At 44.5% G+C, this 17,290-nt stretch overlaps 2 protein-coding genes across 4 annotated transcripts; one reads left to right on the top strand and one right to left on the bottom strand.

Moving 5' to 3' along the window:
- Window positions 1-107: 107 nt before the first annotated feature.
- LOC142365953 (enhancer of rudimentary homolog) lies at window positions 108-4,318 on the bottom strand. Its single transcript, XM_075447705.1, has 4 exons — window positions 4,230-4,318; window positions 3,726-3,813; window positions 2,466-2,586; window positions 108-341 (listed from the first exon to the last, which is right to left on the bottom strand). Exons 1-4 carry the CDS (start codon window positions 4,230-4,232, stop codon window positions 239-241), a joined length of 315 nt encoding a protein of 104 aa, XP_075303820.1. The 5' UTR covers window positions 4,233-4,318; the 3' UTR covers window positions 108-238.
- Window positions 4,319-4,585: 267 nt separating this feature from the next.
- psen1 (presenilin 1) lies at window positions 4,586-17,290 on the top strand. 3 transcript variants are annotated; one of them, XM_075447897.1, is made up of 11 exons: window positions 4,586-4,693; window positions 5,380-5,463; window positions 7,923-8,257; window positions 8,932-9,073; window positions 11,661-11,728; window positions 11,814-12,034; window positions 12,753-12,851; window positions 13,523-13,615; window positions 13,691-13,867; window positions 15,030-15,148; window positions 15,366-17,290. In XM_075447897.1, exons 2-11 carry the CDS (start codon window positions 5,428-5,430, stop codon window positions 15,519-15,521), a joined length of 1,446 nt encoding a protein of 481 aa, XP_075304012.1. In that variant the 5' UTR covers window positions 4,586-4,693; window positions 5,380-5,427; the 3' UTR covers window positions 15,522-17,290. The 3 variants fall into 3 exon arrangements, with proteins under 3 accessions (XP_075304012.1, XP_075304013.1, XP_075304011.1); XM_075447898.1 differs by having other exon boundaries at window positions 4,586-4,697; window positions 13,694-13,867; XM_075447896.1 differs by having other exon boundaries at window positions 4,586-4,697.

Here is a 17,290-nt window from a genome sequence, read left to right as displayed (position 1 = left end):
AATGAAGGTGAAAGATGTTGGTTAAAAAGACAAAATAATGGGAGGATGGAACAGAAAACAGGTGACGAAAAAAAGAGAAAAACAGTGAACCAATTCAAAAAACTGTATTCAATGAGAATCTTTATTAATACATCAAACATTAAAATACAAAATCCAACTCCCCAGGTGAAAAGAACAACATCAAAAACTTCTTGAACTAGTTGCACACGACTGGAAGCCCTCCGCCTCCTCAGGAGCGTCACTTGGCCGCCTGCTGGGCCTGGCGGCGGAGCAGCACGTAGATCTTCTCTTTGATCCAGTCCTTGTTGTACGGCTGGTATGTCTGTGTGTCGGCGCGATACCTGAGCCAGCACGAAAAACGCTGTTAATCCCTTTTCAGTTTGACCTCGCTCGTTGTTCAAGAAGATGCTACTCTTTCTTGAAAAAACATTCAAATCAAACTCTTTTTTTTCTTCTTCTTCTTGAGGTAAGAAGTTAGTTACAGAGAGAGGAAGAAGCACTGCGGCCGCCACTTAAACAGAGCGGTTGCTTGTATACACAATAGCATGAACTTCTCATTTGAAACCAGGTAAACCCTCTTTCCGGTAAACTGCCCGGGCTTCAGGCACCTTGGATTGCTGGATAGTTCTACATCTCTGCAGAGCTAGAGCTCGTCTGCACTCACTGGACTATAAAACTGGTTCCGCCTTTTATTTGAACGGCGTGATGAAATAGTAAAAACAAAGGTGTAAATATGGCGGTTTATATTCGTCCGTTTCTGCCATGCAAGAGAAAAGCTGCAAGCAAACAATCTTCACCGTGGCACATCTGTGCCAACAAGCCAAACTGGTCAGAGTCCAGAATAATAAGAAGCTTTTAAACTTTCAGCAATTTCCTCTCTGAGCTAGTCTTTAAAGAAAAGGGTGACAAATGCAAAAGAATATGCTCACAATAATCAACTTTATTGCCTGGAACAGATCCCCCCCCCCCCCCCCCCCCCCCCCCCCCCACACCCCCCCTTTGCTTACACACTCCTTAGGAACTCTGCTACGTACTATTGAAACCACTTTTTTGAGAAGCAGTTATGTGCGCTTTGACACTAAATGTTAGTGGAGGGGCCAGAGAAAAGGCGACCCCCAGGACTAAAAGAGACAGGTCAGCTCAAAATGTTAAAACAGTCACACACAATTTACATTTTATGTTCGTATTGCTGAACACGAGAATACACCGTCACCGCTTTTCATGAGAGAGTCCCAAAAATGACTCATTTAAAGGGAAAAGTTCCCATCTGGACATCAGAGGGGTTGCAGGATGGAGCCACACACAGAAACATAGCATTGGTCCAAAGGAAACTGTCATTTTAGGACTCTGTCCAGGAAGGAATGCTGCATCCTCCAATCTAGATGCTGCTTCTTTTTTTTTTTTCATGAAACCAGAAGAAAAGCGAGTATGGATATATGGATTCATCTTCTTTTTTTAAAATCTGCTGAGCGGAGTTGTGCTCTGTTGCTCTCAGTCCTTATGATCGATCCCAGTCGATCATTAGACTGGTTCTGGTTCTAAGAGCCCGTAGCAAATGTTCTCACTGCATAAAATCTCTGTGCACGCTGAATAAAAGCCTCTGCTAAATCCATTCAATGTAACGGACACACATAGTGAAGGTATGCGTCTGTGTCGCCTCAGAACTGTTCCGTGTTATGTAATGAAAAAAGCCCACGTTTGCATTCACACCGTTATAAGAAAGCAACAAGAACCTGGATCTGAACGGGTCCTCTGTGTGTTCACACCTGTGTTCAGCTCTGTCCACTTATGATCACATCACCAAGATGCATGTTGGCAGAAGGTCTGAACTGGGCCTAAAACTAGATCTTCTTGTTGTGTTTTATGGATTCTCTGCCTTAGAACAGCCATAGAAGTGCACACTCAATTGGATTTTTCCAAAAGGTGGACACGGGCACCCTGATACGGCCCAGATGTCTAATTGCTTCTGAATGTATAAGTTAATGAAGCTCAGACTGGCCAGGTCCTTCAGTGCATGCTCCATAGTTCCCGTCCGGTCTTTTTACTGAGAGGTAACAGAAGGCGCCGGTACACAGAAGAAGAAGAAGAAGAAGGAGCTCTTAACCACAGCTAAAACCACAAGAGACGGGTTGAATCTCGTAGTATGGATGTAAATCCGCCCAATTCACCGCTCGACGTGTCACCAAACTGCTGTAAGACTCATTTTTTTGGTCGTTTTGGTAATCGGTCGACTCTCGTGCTTGTACGTTGGGACGAGGACAGCGGTCTGATTAAATGGAGCAGCACTGCAGCTCTTTTTAACCGTGTGTGGAAACACAACGACAGGGACAGGATTTCATGCACCTGAGCAGGAAGTATTTATTTTCCAGTACATCCGACTGCAATAAGTTTCCAAGACGTGTGCGAGCTTGTACAACCTATAACCAGCAGTGTGAGATTTTTCTTGCTTTTTGGGTCAAACTTACACCAAACAGCTGAGGTCAGCCAGGTCGTCGATGAAGTCAAATAGCTGGCTGATGTCGTACGTTATCGATGGGCTGTTGGGGTTCATTCTCTTTAAATGCTCCTCGTACATCTTACACACACCTGTGCGGGGGATAGAAATACAGCTCATTAGATTCCTTGCTGTTAAACGACACATCCAGCAGCAAGATGCAGTGCAAGTTATTGTTGAAACACCTTTCGTTACCGACTAAGGAATTTGTGGGCGCATGAACCAACTGGGCATTATTCTGATTAAAAAAAAAAATCATTGTCAACACATTCATTCACGAAAAAGCTAACGGTCCCCATTAATATTCACTGACACATGGAGGCGACAGCCACTCTGGGTTCCATTAGAAGTGTTTCAGACGCTCTGACATTAACCTGTTGGCTGTGGTCTATGTCCATGCGGTCATTTTGTACAGCACGAGCACACATACTTTGACAAAAACATTTTGCCACGCGTTTTCTGCCGGGTATCCACATGCAAAGAGAGTTCTTAGCTCCTGAAAACTCAGGTCTCTGTGAAGATATTGAAAAACTCTGGTAATAGTGTTGTAGCGTACAGGGTTCAGCTCGCCACATCAAACTGTGTTCCACCGATCTCCCCTTTGTTGACTTGGCAACAGGGGATATCTTGTCCACAGGACTTTTGCACAAAAATGCAGGGCCACTCTCTTTAACGAGATACAAAGTAATGGAGGCATCAGAGGGTGCTGTGAAGTTAACTACTACACGATACGACACAGAACCAGCCGCCAACACGGCCAGTTTTGGATGGCACCCAATGGGAATAACTCCATTTGTCAAAATACCCCCCCCCCCCCCCCCCCCGTCCTGAAAGTCACAGGCAATCACATCCGACTTCATCCACCTTGAGGCTGACCACTAACCCCTGTGAGATTCTACAAACCTTTTAAAGTAAAGTCGAACTGTTAAAAAAAAACTATTTACCCTCGGGCATTAATAAAGTAATAATAAACACATCAATGGAAAAATCAGTCACAGCCAAAGCCACGTTTCCAAGCTGTAAGGAAAACTATTAACTGCTGAGGTCTCATTCGGGGACATTTCGTAATATCTTAATAGTCCCAGATGGGACTGCACAGTCTTTTATTCAAGCGCCTGAAAAACGTATTTGAAATGCATTGATACCTAGTACATTTTTTTTTTTAAATGCTCATTCATGTCACCCCAGACTTCTTCAAAGGGTCCAATGCAGAAAACCACCTTAGGCTTACCCTCCATACACTCGTTGACCGATTCATAATCAGCATACGTCCGTCCCTCTGGCCTCTTTGTGGGCTGCACAAGCAGGATGGTGTGAGACTGAAAAAGCAGATGCATATTGTTACAGCCTGAATCAACCAGTCATTTTAATGCCTTGCTCACATTAACCTGGTTCAGACGAATTAATCTATTACAACTGTGTGAAATCACGAGTCAGAAATGGTATTTTTTTTTCAAATTCCATCAGTGGGACGTATAACTTATTTTATTTTATAGTAGGAAATAAAACCCTGTCTAGTCCAGGAAACAGTTTTCTTTTATGATATAAAAAAAGGACTTTTGGGAGTAAAAAATCTACCGTCGATTAGTTAACTAACAATGCCCCACATTCGTGTGAACTATCGCTAGCAAAGTGCTACCATCGTTACCAAAGGCGATTAAAAAAAAAGAATAACACTACAAAACAGAAGTATGCAAATGCCTGTTCTATAAGCCTCGTATTAAAACATACAAACCATGTTCTCAGAGTTTTATCAGGTAGCTTTCGGTCGAATTTCTGGGATCCTTGCTATCTCTGAGCGAGTTGACCATTGACACCGGAAGAACAACTTAGACGACAAAGAAAAAAAGAACCAAGAGGTATTGAAAGCTTATATTGAATTCATTCTATTTTTTATGCTTTTGCGGCTAACTATGGCTAAAAAATAATAGTGATATCATTATGCACATTTATAAACCGATATTGAACCCTTCTTTTTTGTGAAACATTTACAAATAATTAAATAGAAAGCACTCCAAACAAATCCGATACAGCGATTGCGAACCTGAACGCCCCATGACTCCGCGTGAGCAGGAAGTAATTTACATCAACGACCGGAAGTTCTGTGAGAAGACAGGAACAACAAAGAAGTGGAGCGAGCACCCGGGTTTAAAAGCTTCCTTGCGAACACAATATTAAGGAAAATATCGACTTTGCGTTGTAGGTAAGCGTGGTTCTTTTAGGACCGCTCCTAAAGAACCATATTTAATTTTCGCTATGACCCAGACTACCCGGCAGCGTTAGCCGCCCATCGCGGCCGCTACTTGTTGTGCCGTAACAACATTATTGGCTAACGTGGAAAAGCCATTGTAGCCATTCTCTGATGATAACATATCCATGGGAGTTTTGTATACAGTTAAATCATCAGCGGTATCGCTCGTGTATTTTTGTCTAATCACCATGTAACGCTTGAAATGCTAACCTGTAGCAGCTGATCAAATATTAAATAATTATGTTTTCTGGGCGTGTAATCAGTTCCCTGAACGCTGCATCCATGCGGTTTAAAAAAAAAAAATTTGGACCAGTGATAATCATAATATGTAGAGAGTTATTTATAAGTAGCAATGTTATGTGACAAGATTGATAAGTGCATTCAAACTTATAAGAAAATACCACTCAGGGTGTTGAATCCTAATTCCTAATAAATGCTATTGCACAGGGAAGTTACAGCCAGGAATAAATCTTTGTAACTAGTCTATTTAATAGGAAATCTAACAATCTACATAATACGAGACATCCTTTCTCTTCACACCCTCAATTGGATTAATTGATGTTGATGTGACGCCATTACTACATTCATTTCTGGCGCCACATGCATAACTCTGTCTTCTGTTCTCTTTCATCAGGCTAAAAGAGTTTGGTTTGCATGTGAGGACAAGTCAACCGAGCCAACCATGGCGAACAATGCAGAGGATATGGAAAGCAATATGGTCAGTGAACTGCTCTAAAGCTGTGTCTGTTTGTCCGTTCACTGTATTGGGTAATGATTACCCAACAATCTTGGCTCTGTGCAAGCCAAAGTTTCCGTGTTTGGGCACTGACGAAAGCCAGAACTGTTCCTCAGGCAGTTTGTGATGTCACAAATCAGCTGGGGCTCTCAATCTCCTGAGTTTGGCCTTATTTGGCCTTTGCGACAATAAATTACTTTGACATGATAGTTCGTTTTGATAAGGAATGGTGTAGGTCTACAGTACCCAGGCAAATTAATTAGACTGTTGCAAAGTCATTAAACTTTGAACCACTAAGGTTCAAAGAAGAACATTAAGAAGATAAAGACAAGACAAGGCAAGGCAAGGCAAGGCAAGTTTATTTGTACAGCGCAATTCAACAACAAGGCGATTCAAAGTGCTTTACAGATACATTAAAACAGTAGAAATAAAAAGCATGAAAAGCTTTTTTAAACAAAAAAGAAAGAAATAAGAACAATGGATAGAATCAGATAAAATCAGGAGTTAAAATATGATTAAGTTTTGAAACTCAAGCTTCAGATTTGGAGCTCTATTCAAATTTAGCTGAAAATAGGTGTGTCTTCAACCTGGACTTAAACACACTGAGTGTTTCAGCCGATCTGAGGCTTTCTGGGAGTTTGTTCCAGATATGTGGAGCATAGAAGCTGAATGCAGCTTCTCCATGTCTGGTTCTGACTCTGGGAACTGATAAAAGACCGGATCCAGATGACCTGAGGGCTCTGGAAGGTTCATACTGGGTCAGGAGGTCACTGATATATTCTGGTCCTGGACCATTCAGAGCTTTATAGAGCAGCATCAGAACTTTAAAGTCTATCCTATGATGGACAGGCAGCCAGTGTAAAGACCTCAGAGCTGGACTGATCTGCTCCACTTTTCTTAGTGAGGACTCGAGCAGCAGAGTTCTGAATAAGCTGCAGTTGTCTAACTGACTTTTTAGGTAGACCTGTAAAGATGCTGTTACAGTAGTCAAGCCTACTGAAGATGAATGCATGGACTAGTTTTTAAATGCTATGTTTATGCCCTCCAGGTTGCTGTTACAGTAAATAAGGTGCTACCTTTACAACTGATTGAAAAAGTCAAAGTCCCCATTTACTGCCAGACTCATATCAACAACCCCTAACCTTGTTAAAAGCTTTGTTTACCCCATAAGAGTTGTATCTGTGAAACGATGCTTCACGGTGTTGAGGATCCACAAAACATTTCATTTCTGTCTTGAATGGAATATCACAGGTCAGGCTAGAAATGAGCGGTAAAACACGCTGCTGCTGCAGTGTTATTAAAGTGCTGGTTAATGCAACAGTAAATCAGTAAAGTGGTCTGTATCTCATGTGCACTCAGGACCAACGCTGGCTTCATTCCCAGCTGAGACACAATGCAGTGAATCACACAGTTAGCTCATTTTTCATGGCAGCCTGTTGAAGAGCCAAGAGGGATTTCACTGATCAGATTTATTCTCTGAGGATGCCACCATCATTTCTCTGGAACTGGTTAGATTGCTCCGCATCCTCGCTACCTCAGGTCCTTACTTGTCTTGTCGTCTGAAAGTTTCAGTTCACACAGTCTCCTTGATTTGCAACGTTATTTTGCCCTCACGGGACAGATCGGCAGGGTAAATAAAAGTGAGGAAAGTGGTATTATCTTTACGTAACTGCGCCAGTGAGCCAGTTCCCAGACATCTTGATCGTGGTAAACAGTTAAAACCGGCAGCTGGACTTCTTATTGGTTAAATGGTTAAACATTGAAAGCCTGGAACTCCCTCGCAGTCACATAGAAAGCAGGAGGCCTCTCTGTGATGAGGTGAAAGGTCTTAAAAACCAACCCATTAAGACCTATTCTAGGATTTTAATGGCCAGTTTGGGACTGTTTTAGAATGCTTCTTCGACAAAACCTTAGGCTGTAATAGATTTAGCAGCCAGGTTTTCATTTGCTAACATGTCGGCCTTCTTCACATTTGTATTAATCTAGTATCTTTGCAGGCAGAGAAGATAATTACTCGATGGATTTGAGCCAATTGTATGTGGCCGATCAGAACTTTCCAAATATCTGGGCACTCCTGAAACATAAAACTCGTCCCCAGGGTTATTACTGTAGTAAGGGGTCTGGCCAAAGGGATGTTTGTTCAGAGCTTGGACCGACAGAAGGTAACGGAGGAGAGAAAGGCGTGACAAAGACCTAGCAAACAAGCTGCTTTGTTTACCCGTCCACATGCTTCTACAGGTTTTCCCTCCTGTGGAGCTGTTCTTGTTCAGCTCACTTTGCTCATCGCTTGTTTCACAGTTGTGTTCGTAAACGTCTCTCGACACTCAGTCTATTTTGCTCTAAAACCCACAGACACTTGCTTTTTGATCGTGTTGTTGCACATTTTTAGATGCTAAGCTTGCACAGAAAAAGAGGTGCTTTGTTTTTTATCCGAACGACAGGACCAACAGCAGGACGGTGCGGTCTCAGAGCCCCCCCAGCAACAACAGGAGGCAGCAGGGGCCAGAGTGCGGTCCAGAGGAGGCTCAGGGGCTGGAGGAGGTGATGGTGGCGGCGGCGGCGGCAATCGTAGCAGCCCAGAGCAGAACGGACAGCCTCCTGCCGCTCGTCCTCCCCTTGTGGTGGATGCCGAAGACGATGAGGATGAGGAGCTGACCTTGAAATATGGGGCCAAACACGTCATCATGCTCTTTGTTCCCGTGACGCTCTGCATGGTGGTTGTTGTGGCAACCATAAAGTCTGTCGGCTTCTACACCCAGAATGACGGCCAGAGATTGTGAGTGCTATGACCCATATTCAGCTGATGGTGAGAGAAAGGGAACTAGTGTGGGACTTTGGCCAGTTTCAGCTCTGCTCAGACCTTCGTATACAGGCCAAATATATCTTTTATTCACTTCTGAAGGTTCCTAACTGTGGGGACTGATCCGAAAGAATCTGAGTAGCCTCTGGGATGAGAGCGGGTCGGATGCTGTAAATGCAATTCCATTCAGTTTCTTTATATAGCCCCAAATTACAACAAATGTCATCTCAAGGCACAAAATAATATAATATAGTAATAAATAATATAGTCCAATTCAAGCCGATTGGAGTTCAATTAATTGTAATCATAATTAATTTCAAAATAATCCGATTTATTCTCTAACTGAATGAGATCCCAAAAGAAGCACTGCACCTCTTAAATGAAAACAATGGATGGATGGATTTTCCCCCAACTATTTGACCACCGGTGATTGAATTACATGTAATGGAGCAGCTCTGCCACTAGGTGGAGTCGATGTAATGTTCTGTACATCACGTCTGCTTAGTTTGAGTACGGACACTGGATTGTAATTCCATTCTGGCCGAGCCTGAATCTGGCTCGGAGTACATAAACATAGCAGTTTATATTTCTTGTTGTTTAAACACTCTGGAAATAGCAGAAGTAATGTGTGCTTGTGATATCACCCCCAGGATCTACACTCCATTCCCCGAAGACACAGACACAGTTGGACAGAGAGCTGTCAACTCCATCCTGAACGCCACCATCATGATCACCGTGATCATCGTCATGACCTTGGTGCTGGTGCTGTTATACAAGTATCGCTGCTACAAGGTACAGACTGAAGCTGGATTTATGCGCCGAATACACTGCATGTTGTTGAAGCAGAAGGCATCTGCGTCTGTTGAAGCAACTGATGCTATACATAGATCGGCCGAGCCATGAAAACGCGATAATTTCACACGATGATGCAACTGCAGCACATCAAATATAAGTTTGGATTCAGGGAGGCACAGCATACCCAACAGTCCAACCCCAATTGCTGCAGTCTGCATTGAAGTTGCTTTTGTTAGATTTTTAAGAGGAGTTCCAAACAACCGTAATGACTTCACATTTCAATAAAGGCTCCGTAAATCCAAAAAAAGAGAAAAAAACAGCTCACGGGCTATTGTTCTCCTGCTCTGTAAATTAGTCAGAAACGATAGTCTGGAGCAAATGGGAAGCTCTTCTCTGTTACTGCATAACATTGGTCACATGAAAAACCAGGAAAGATGCTGCACATGAGTCGTGTTCCAAGTCATTCCCGCTGGGACTAAAGCTGGATTTCTAGTTTCTGGCCTGGTGCGCGCCATGAAAAGGCGGCGCAGCGCGTTGGCGTGCACCAGTCGAAATTTGGCACGCGCTGAGAACGTCAAACCGGATGGAACAACTGGAAACCAGGCTCACGGCTGACGGTTGTCTCATGTAAAATACTTTGTGCAATTATTTGTAAATAAATGATGTCGTTAGGAATTTGCTGTTGTTTCATTCACTGGAAGCGGCGTTGAGTATTAGCGCTTTATAAAACCGATCTATTATTATTATTATTGTTGCATCCTGAAAGGTAAGGATAACTCCCAAGTGTGTCCATTGAAGCACACTAACAAACAAACAAAGAAAAGGTAACACAATACACTTAAAAGTCCTATAACAATATTCTATCATTGACGGGGGCATTGTTTTCTTCTCCACTTTCGTGGTTGTAGAGTAGTTAGCGGTAACCTTCTCGTAGCAGCGACACCTCTGTGACGGAGAAACTCGCACCACTATAAATGGCCGGCACGAAACCGTGACGTCATCAACACCGCTCGCGCGAGCAACCATGCCAGAAGCTTTAGAGTGATGGAGTCTAAGATCATCACTGTTGGGAATGACACGCCTTTACGTATGTGAAGCTTAGGGAACAGCACCACAGGCCAAAAACTTTTTGGTTTACATGTCAATCTGTGCAACGCAGTTTTTATGGTATAGATCGACATGTCAGGAAGGAGATGGATAGAAGATGAAATGCATATATGCATGCTTCCCCTTCTACTGGGCTGTGCAGATAACAAGAAATTAAATGACAATAATAACAGGCCTTCCATGTTTGTACACACATCTGCTGGGTGAAATAACTCGCTGAGATCACAGATTCACTGGGAGTCAATAAAATTCCAAATGTGACATCGTCTGTTCCAGATTTAAATTTTTCTTTCTTTTCTTACAAAACGCTTATCTGGGACCGGGTCACAGAGATCCCCCCCGACCTCCCTCTCCTCAGCCACCTCCTCCAGCTGGTGGAGGGGCTACAGAGACATTCCCAGTCAAGAAATCTAATCTGTCCAATGAGTTCCGGGTCTCTCCTGAGGCCCTCTCCCAGCGGGTCATGTCTGAAACACCTCTCATGGGGCCTCAGTCTGGAGCCTCAGTCTGGAGCCTCAGCCTGGAGCCTCAGTCTGGAGCCTCAGCCTGGAGCCTCAGCCTGGAGCCTCAGTTTGGAGCCTCAGCCTGGAGCCTCAGTTTGGAGCCTCAGCCTGGAGCCTCAGCCTGGAGCCTCAGCCTGGAGCCTCAGTCTGGAGCCTCAGTCTGGAGCCTCAGCCTGGAGCCTCAGTCTGGAGCCTCAGTCTGGAGCCTCAGCCTGGAGCCTCAGTCTGGAGCCTCAGCCTGGAGCCTCAGCCTGGAGCCTCAGCCTGGAGCCTCAGCCTGGAGCCTCAGTCTGGAGCCTCAGTCTGGAGCCTCAGTTTGGAGCCTCAGCCTGGAGCCTCAGCCTGGAGCCTCAGCCTGGAGCCTCAGTCTGGAGCCTCAGCCTGGAGCCTCTCCCCCCAGGTTTGGAGCCAGGCCTGGTGGGAGAGGCTCTTCATCAAGCGTCTGACAGTCAGGCCTTTGCTCGTGGGGCCCGGTAGCTGCAGCCTAAACGAGCCACATAGGACCACCTGTAGGAAGTGCTGTATGATCCCGTGAATGGTGGTCCAGGCGACTTCTGAAACTGCCTTTGGGACTGCTCTCAGGACAGATACAGGGGCTGTTCTTGCAACCCTCATCAGCAGAATGTTGCCACGGTTTGTCCAACATGTTGCTTTTCTGGGAAAAACCACCCGTGACTAAAGGCACTAAGTTGGCAGTGTAGAGCAGATGTAATCGGGTTTGTAGCTCAGCTTATTGCTGACAAACATCGAATCAATCACTTGCCCTCCTAAATGAAATCCCAGGCTCCTTCTTTATTCAGACCGCTACAGTTTAAACTTGGTCAGAAGTCTCTGTTGTTCTGTGTTTTGGCCTCTGAGGTAAAGCCCCCCCCCCCATATGGTTGTATTTACAGTTTAAACACTGGAATGGAGAATTTGATGTAGCAGCACTGTACACCAACCACTGTCTCTTTTTTTTTTTTTTTAATTCTCAGGTGATCCAAGGCTGGCTCTTCCTCTCCTCCCTCCTCTTGCTCTTCTTCTTTTCCTACATCTACCTCAAGTAAGCCGCACACCCCAACATTTCAACATCACACGAGCGATTGATTTTGAGCCATTTGCACCTCTCCCCCTGCTCTCCCCGACAGAGAGGTTTTCAAGACCTACAACGTGGCCATGGACTACTTCACCTTGGCCATAATCGTTTGGAATTTTGGCGTGGTGGGCATGATGTGTATTCACTGGAAAGGACCGCTGCGGCTCCAGCAGGCCTACCTCATCATGATCAGCGCCCTGATGGCCCTGGTTTTCATCAAGTACCTGCCAGAGTGGACCGCCTGGCTCATCTTAGCCGTCATATCTGTTTACGGTAAAAAGCACTCGTCTACTTTTTGACCTCCTGTGTGTTGTTTCCAGATGAAAGCTCAAGTGTTTCCCCAACCTTTGAAGATGCCTTCGTGCCCCTCCCACGTCAGTCTGGTTTCCTTTAGCACTTGATCTAAGGACAGCAACACACAAAGTTTAGATAGCGCGTGCACCATTTTTCTTTTGGCGCAAAACAATGTGAGAAAAATCCTTTTTAAAGCTGTTTTTGATTTTTAAAAGATTGAATAAATTGGAAACAGAGGCAGATGACCTCATGACATGGTGTTCACTCTTATGGGCCCTTCTCTCTCCGCTGGTTTGTTAAGGAATATAAAGAGGAAAGAAACATCACTGGCTTACTAAAAAAATGTGTCTTAAGACCTGAAATACTTCCACAAGTTGTTTAAAGAGCGGGCTGAAAAGTTTGAGGGACAGAAATGTGAAGCTTTATCATTGATTTAAAGTTTGAATCGATATTCAGCTGACCGCATGGTGTGTTCAGAGCTTTTGAGTAACTGGATTTTGGTAAAAATCCATCAAATTAGGTTTCCGAGTTAGCGTGTCAGTTTCCTTCTTCTTTTCTAGGAAAGAATGTAACTGGTGACTGAACTTGAGAGAGCCTGCTTGTTTATACCAGTGTCCCGTCTCCAAGCATTTGTTTGCTGTTGGACGTCACTTATCTGACTCCTGTCTTCTCTCTTCTTTCTTCTCTCGGCTCACAGATCTGCTGGCGGTGCTCTGTCCCAAAGGGCCTCTGAGGATCCTTGTTGAGACGGCCCAGGAGAGAAATGAACCCATCTTTCCAGCTCTTATCTACTCCTGTAAGATGCACACCGACTCCAGACTAGAAACATTATGTGAACATTTAGTTTGACTGGTTAAAAAAAACAAAAGTACGATTTTAAAACTAGCTTTAAGGAAGAATTTTAAAGCTGCTTACATACGTCAGATTCTGCTTCTCCGTGCTTCCACTTTAAAGATCGCTTTCCCTGAAGTGGTGACATCCCTTTCTTTCATCTGACAGTGTTTTGTACTTTGACATCGACTCACACTTCCAAACTGTTCAGGCTCTTCAACGACTTTTGATGCTTTCACTTGACTTCATCCCTTTTTTTTTTTTTAATTTAGCTCTTTTTCCTTCAGTCTGGTGGGATATTTTAACTGTAATACGAACCAAACCTTTACTATTTACAGACATTTGAAAATCCTTTTACCTGGATGGGTTAAACGCGGACCATAAATTTCATGTGTATGCATGTATATATGACCAATAAATCTGATCTTAATGATCTTTTAGTCGAGCTTTCTTCTGTTACATTCAACACAGCCGTTTGACTTCCGAACACACACACTAAAGTACAGTTATATATTAAAAGCTGAAAAGAAGCAAGTGAAATATTTCAGTGAGAACAGTTGACCCTTTATCATTCATTATTCTTTTGGAAAAATGTCAATCTTTCCTGGTATCTTTACTGACTGGCTTCTTCTCCAGCTACGATGGTGTGGCTCGTCAACATGGCAGACACCGACAGGCCAAAGAGGAACTCCACAGAAGCGGGTTTGCCTCAACAGGAGACTCCAGAAGGTGAGGGTTAACTGATCAGAGTTCAATCCAGCTGCTGGGGGATTGTTCCTAAATGTGTCCGGCGTCTTTCATCAGCGGCGGTGGCGTCTCCAGCCCCCTCGGGTCTGTCACACGACGACGGAGGCTTCACTCCCTCCTGGGTCACTAACCAGCAGCACCAGCTGGGGCCCCTCCAGACCACAGAGGAGACCAGACGGGAGATCCAGCAGATGCCCTCCGACCGTCCCCCCATGGAAGACGACGATGAGGAGAGTGAGTGCTGAAAGCAGATCATTAAACATTTTGAGTTTAGCTGACATTTGTACCAAGACGAAGCAGGTCAGGTTTTACACCCATCCTGGCACAACAGGACCGTAAGTTAACATTCTGGGCAGTTTGAGTCATATTCTTCAAATGTATTGTCAGTCTATCATCCATTTTCTGCCTGTGCAGAAGCCTCTCTGTCTGAGAACTGAGTTTACTTTGAGAAAAAAGTTGGTTCCCCTTTAAATGTAAGAGAAAACAGAATGTCATGACTTATCGCAGGAACCAAAACTTTGTTCTCAGTAGAAATGGAGAACATGTCAGATGACAACGTGCATTAACCATATCAGCTTTTTTAGTTGTATTTGTTTAATGTAACTCTACAATAATGAAGAGCTTCTAAAAGAAGCCAAAAACGCAGCTCTGATGGCTCCACATGCAGGAGATGCAGAGCGTCTGTGCTGAATGCTCAGTTTAAAGCCGGCATTCTACCTCTTTGGCTCTGGTTTTACCCTGGAACCGTTTCCCATTGAATCATTGCTCAACCGTGTAGTTCACGTGAAGGCATTCTGCAGTGGATTTTCTTTTCTTTCTTCTCTTTTTCCAAAATAAGCTGCCTGCTGATGAGCACGGTGATTCAGTAGTTGATAAAATCTTCTGTAGAGCACAGCAAGCTGGAGAATCAGGGGATCAGCCGTGCCATTTAAAGCAGCTTTGACCAGAAAAGCTTTTTATGTTGGAGCTCCTGTGTTTCTTTCCTCTTTATAGTCTTTAAATCTTGTATTGAAACACACAGGATGTGTCGTGGGGCGAATCTTTCTATATGTAGCTTTAGAAGTGGGGTTTATCCCCCTATGCTGATATGAAGCTGAGCTCTGTAATTCAAAATGTTTCGACTCTCTGCCTCCGCCCAGTGTGTAATCATCATCTTTCACTCCTTTGCTGTGTGTGTGTGTTACCGTTTTTAGTCTATGCAGATTAGGAAGCAATTATTCAAAGCAAATGGCAGGTTTGGTGTCCGCACCACTTGGGGCCGCCTCTTTCTGTAAATATGGGGTCGGAGATCCTGTTTTCGGAGTAATTACAGCTGACAAAAGGAGGGTGTGGGGCAGAAGTGGAAGTCTATTTGAATTGACTCCAGCCTGAATGCGATGACCTCCTGTGTTCTCAGGGGGCGTAAAGCTGGGGCTGGGAGACTTCATCTTCTACAGCATGCTGGTGGGAAAGGCCTCGGCCGCAGCCAGCGGGGACTGGAACACCACACTCGCCTGCTTCGTGGCCATCCTCATCGTGAGTGACCAGCTGCTTATTTTCACGTCAAGCCCAAGTCACCGCAGCCTCATTTCTGTCTCTGGGCACAACATCTAACCTCTCTTTATGTGCGCCACTTGACTGTTGAACAATCCGTTCTGTTCTGTTTCCCCCCACAGATGAGTTTGTTTGGAACAGAACCACTCACTGTGCTCTGTCCCCTGTGTTTTTGTCTGGTTTGTCTCTTCCCCCGCAGGGCTTGTGTCTGACCCTGCTCCTCCTCGCCATCTTCAAGAAAGCGCTGCCCGCCCTGCCCATCTCCATTTTTTTCGGCCTGGTCTTCTACTTCGCCACGGACAACTTGGTACGGCCCTTCATGGAGAAGCTGGCGCTGCACCAGTTCTACATTTAGCAGGACGCTGCCCTGATAACCCTCACCCACATTGCTCTCGAGGCCAACTACACGAGAGCGCTGGATCCACAGCCGGGGGAACAAAGGACCATGCAGCGGCCCCTCTTAAGAACTCATGATGCCGGGATACAAGTTGTTTTTGCTCTGCCTTTCTTTCTGGAGCCAAAAGATATGCGCCCCCCCCCCACTAAAGCTGTTCTTAAATATTTTATTTCACTTTTAAACCAAGAAGTGACATGTCTCTCATTCCAAGTGGAACTTCATCTTCAATTTGTCACCCAGTGGTCTCAGGCACAATCCAGACTTAAGTGGGAATGTTTTATCTTTATTTATGCAGGGGAGCTTTGCCTGCTCTTTGTTTCAGCAGAGCCCCGCGTCATATCCACACGTTCCGCAGTCTTCTCCAGCTGGGGCTTTACAGCAGGTGCCTTCCTCAGGGACACCTAGGTGGGAGCCGTTGAGAGAAGGGAGACTGTTTTCTGAGCTCTCCCGTCAAAGACTTTATTCAGACATCTTTCCTGTATCGAGTCCATTCTCACGCCACTCCCAAACTAAACCTGAGATTACGAAGCCTTCATCAAAGGAATGGACGGTCAGCGGCGACACGGCTTATAGATAGAAATGTGTAGTTTGATGTATGAGACGTCAGTCCACCAGTGTGCTTTCCTCACTGCTGTTAAAAGTTTTTTCTTTTCTTTTAAACACTTTAGATACACAATTCAAAGAGCTGAAACTGGACTGACACAAAAATGTACGCTGCTTGAACGAGTGGCCCCCTTCCGATGTGAAATGATTTCCTCAGTAGAGTAGAATCCCCACTTTTCCTGCCCTCCAGTGTCACATTTGAATTCCCACGTCGAAGGGGGAGGAAGGGACACACAGCGACACGCTCGCGCCCGAGAATCCACAGCCAAGTCGGCAGGTTCAGTGCCTTGTTCAAGGTCATTTCAATAGTTGTTGTTGTTCCTGTGTGACCGAAGCTGGTTGGTCGGTGGAACCTGTCCCAGCTGTGCAGGTGTGTGACAGAAATGTGCTTTCGTTCTCCTCCCTGACTGAATTTGTATTTTCATTTTTTCTCAACTTGTCCGAGGATTGTAACCTGTGATCATCTGGTCACAAACTCCGAACCTTTAGGCTCCAGCTGCCCTCATGATGCCCGCCTGGTGCTGTTTGGAACTATGCTACATTAAATACTGAAATTATTTCAGCTTTTTTTTTTTTCCTTCTTTTTCCAAATGCGCAAAGAGAAAGTTTGTGAACGCAGTTGGAAACGGTTTGCAGGCATTGAGCCTTCAGTACGGCTTAATGAGGCAGTAGATGCAGTTTAATTGGATGCCTGGATTTGTCAACATTTTCGGAAGACCTAATCTCAAACTCATCAAGCATTAGTAGCTTAACTTGACTTGTTTTGTCAGATTAAAAGGAACCAAAAAGCTTGTTTGGATTAAAAAGAGAACCACAAACTGAGGATGAAATGAATAAGTTGATGTAAAGGAGAACCAGCTGCACTGGCTGCTCTTACGTTGTTGCACTTGAGTTTCATGCTTGCAGAGAAGAAGAACTCCAGAGGGAACCTGATAGTGAAACCTGCTCTGAGACGGCTGTGCTCCCTTTTTGTTTTTAGGGAAGGTGTTGGGTGATTTTCTTTTTTTGTTGTTGTTGGTTTTTTTTCTGTCCTTCACTTGCATATGTGTGTTATGCAAACTTATTCTGACTCAGATCATGTTCTTTTTTTTTTTTTTTTAAATAAAAGATGAAACTGACTCACA

This window comes from Odontesthes bonariensis, chromosome 17 (assembly GCF_027942865.1).
Source record: "Odontesthes bonariensis isolate fOdoBon6 chromosome 17, fOdoBon6.hap1, whole genome shotgun sequence".
Taxonomy (NCBI): Eukaryota; Metazoa; Chordata; class Actinopteri; order Atheriniformes; family Atherinopsidae; genus Odontesthes; species Odontesthes bonariensis.
The sequence above is the reverse complement of the archived record's forward strand: the minus strand, read 5'-3'. Positions and strand labels throughout refer to the sequence as shown.